General features: G+C 38.5%; 1 protein-coding gene across 1 annotated transcript in view; it reads right to left on the bottom strand.

Moving 5' to 3' along the window:
* LOC103479017 (phosphoglucomutase-1-like) overlaps positions 1-1,487 on the bottom strand; it is a 9,504-nt gene that overhangs the window by 5,587 nt on the left and 2,430 nt on the right. Inside the window, exons 2-3 of the mRNA XM_017309858.1 lie at positions 388-550; positions 62-217 (exon numbers count right to left, since the gene is read on the bottom strand). Coding sequence (XP_017165347.1) covers positions 62-217; positions 388-550 — 319 coding nt within the window. The remainder of the gene's footprint in view (positions 1-61; positions 218-387; positions 551-1,487) is intronic.

Raw genomic sequence — 1,487 nt, 5'->3', positions numbered from 1 at the left:
ATGTTTTCTCCTAAGCAAATCCTTGACCCTGTTGCTTTGGGACTGAAGGCATGTTAGTAACCCCCATCACCTGTGAAGGGTTTGAACTTGTTCTCCAGATCAAAMGCCTGTTTGCCKAGCGTTTTCAGATCCACGCGCAATCCAGGGCAAATGGCAAACTCCCCAATGGTTCTGCTGAGCTGGTAGATCTTGCTTGTGACATCCTCCCTGGCTGAACCTGGAAGGAATGCAGAAGAATTGTATTTTATTTTCTTTCCAAAACAATATTCATAAGTATTGTGGTGTGCTCCCCTGGCTTAGTCACCAAAGGCATCTTTGTATTATCCAGAAGAAGCTTTTGAGCTATCAGTTTTAGTGTCTGACACTTCTTCCCTCACACTGCCATACCTCCACTTGCTGTGTTAAACTTTATGCCAAAGTCTCCGTTGGGTCCGCCAGGGTTGTGGCTGGCAGTGAGGATGATCCCACCAATGGCTTTGTATTTCCTGATCACACAAGACACCGCTGGCGTTGACATCATCCCATGGTGACCAATGATAAGGCGACCAATCTGTGGAAACGTCACACGGGACCGTTTGAGTCGGGGCGGAGGAGATCGGTACGGGCATGTCCCGTTTCCTTCCACATGTAAGTGGAACTAGGATTAACGCTGACATTAAGAGCAAGTTCCAGCACGGATGAGTGTATTTTAACCCTCTATAATAAATTTGCTGAGCTAAAAAAGCACAGGACACTCAGATGTGATGTAATTTAAACCCGGAGAACATAGAGAGCTTTTTACTGATGCTGGCTGCGCGCCTGAAACCAGAACGGTTTGATATGTTTCTAGTGGAGCAGATCAGAGCCAGGAGATGAAACTATTCTGCTGACTTAGATTTTTACTTTGGATGTGTAGAGCTTCACTTCTTCTGCCACTTTCTGCTGTATGACTGCTGAGTTATGCTATATTGGCATTTGTTGGAATTACTCATTAATCATAATGATTGACAGTTTTTCATGTGAGGTCACAAAATGTGCTGCTCCTTACAGAAGAAAATTCAGCATCATCCATCATCTAATATTTTAAATAAATGACTATTGCTATTTCAATAATAAAAAAATAATATCCTTTATATATTAATTCAGTTTCATGACTGCCAGTGATTAAATTGATTTCATTTACCCAGATATTGATCARWTTACATAATCAACTCAATAAATTGTAGTGAATGAATTATGAATGTTTTTTTTTCTCTGCCTTAATCATTTGGTTTTGCAAAAGTTAATAAAGGATTATTCTCTTCTAAAGTACAAWGCCCAAGTCGCTAGCAGTAAAATAAGTTTACTAGGTTGTGATTTATTTTCGACTTATAAAATTCAAAAAATTTCTAAAAGTTGAACATTTTCGACTTTTGAAACTCAGAAATATTCTAGAAATCTTGGAAATTAATCTCAAAAAGTTTCTGAGCTTTTTTTTAATTTTTTTTTTTTTTAGGATTTTTATTTTT

Source organism: Poecilia reticulata, linkage group LG17 (genome assembly GCF_000633615.1).
Source record: "Poecilia reticulata strain Guanapo linkage group LG17, Guppy_female_1.0+MT, whole genome shotgun sequence".
NCBI classification, from domain to species: Eukaryota; Metazoa; Chordata; class Actinopteri; order Cyprinodontiformes; family Poeciliidae; genus Poecilia; species Poecilia reticulata.
This window is presented reverse-complemented; position numbering and strand designations above follow the sequence as displayed.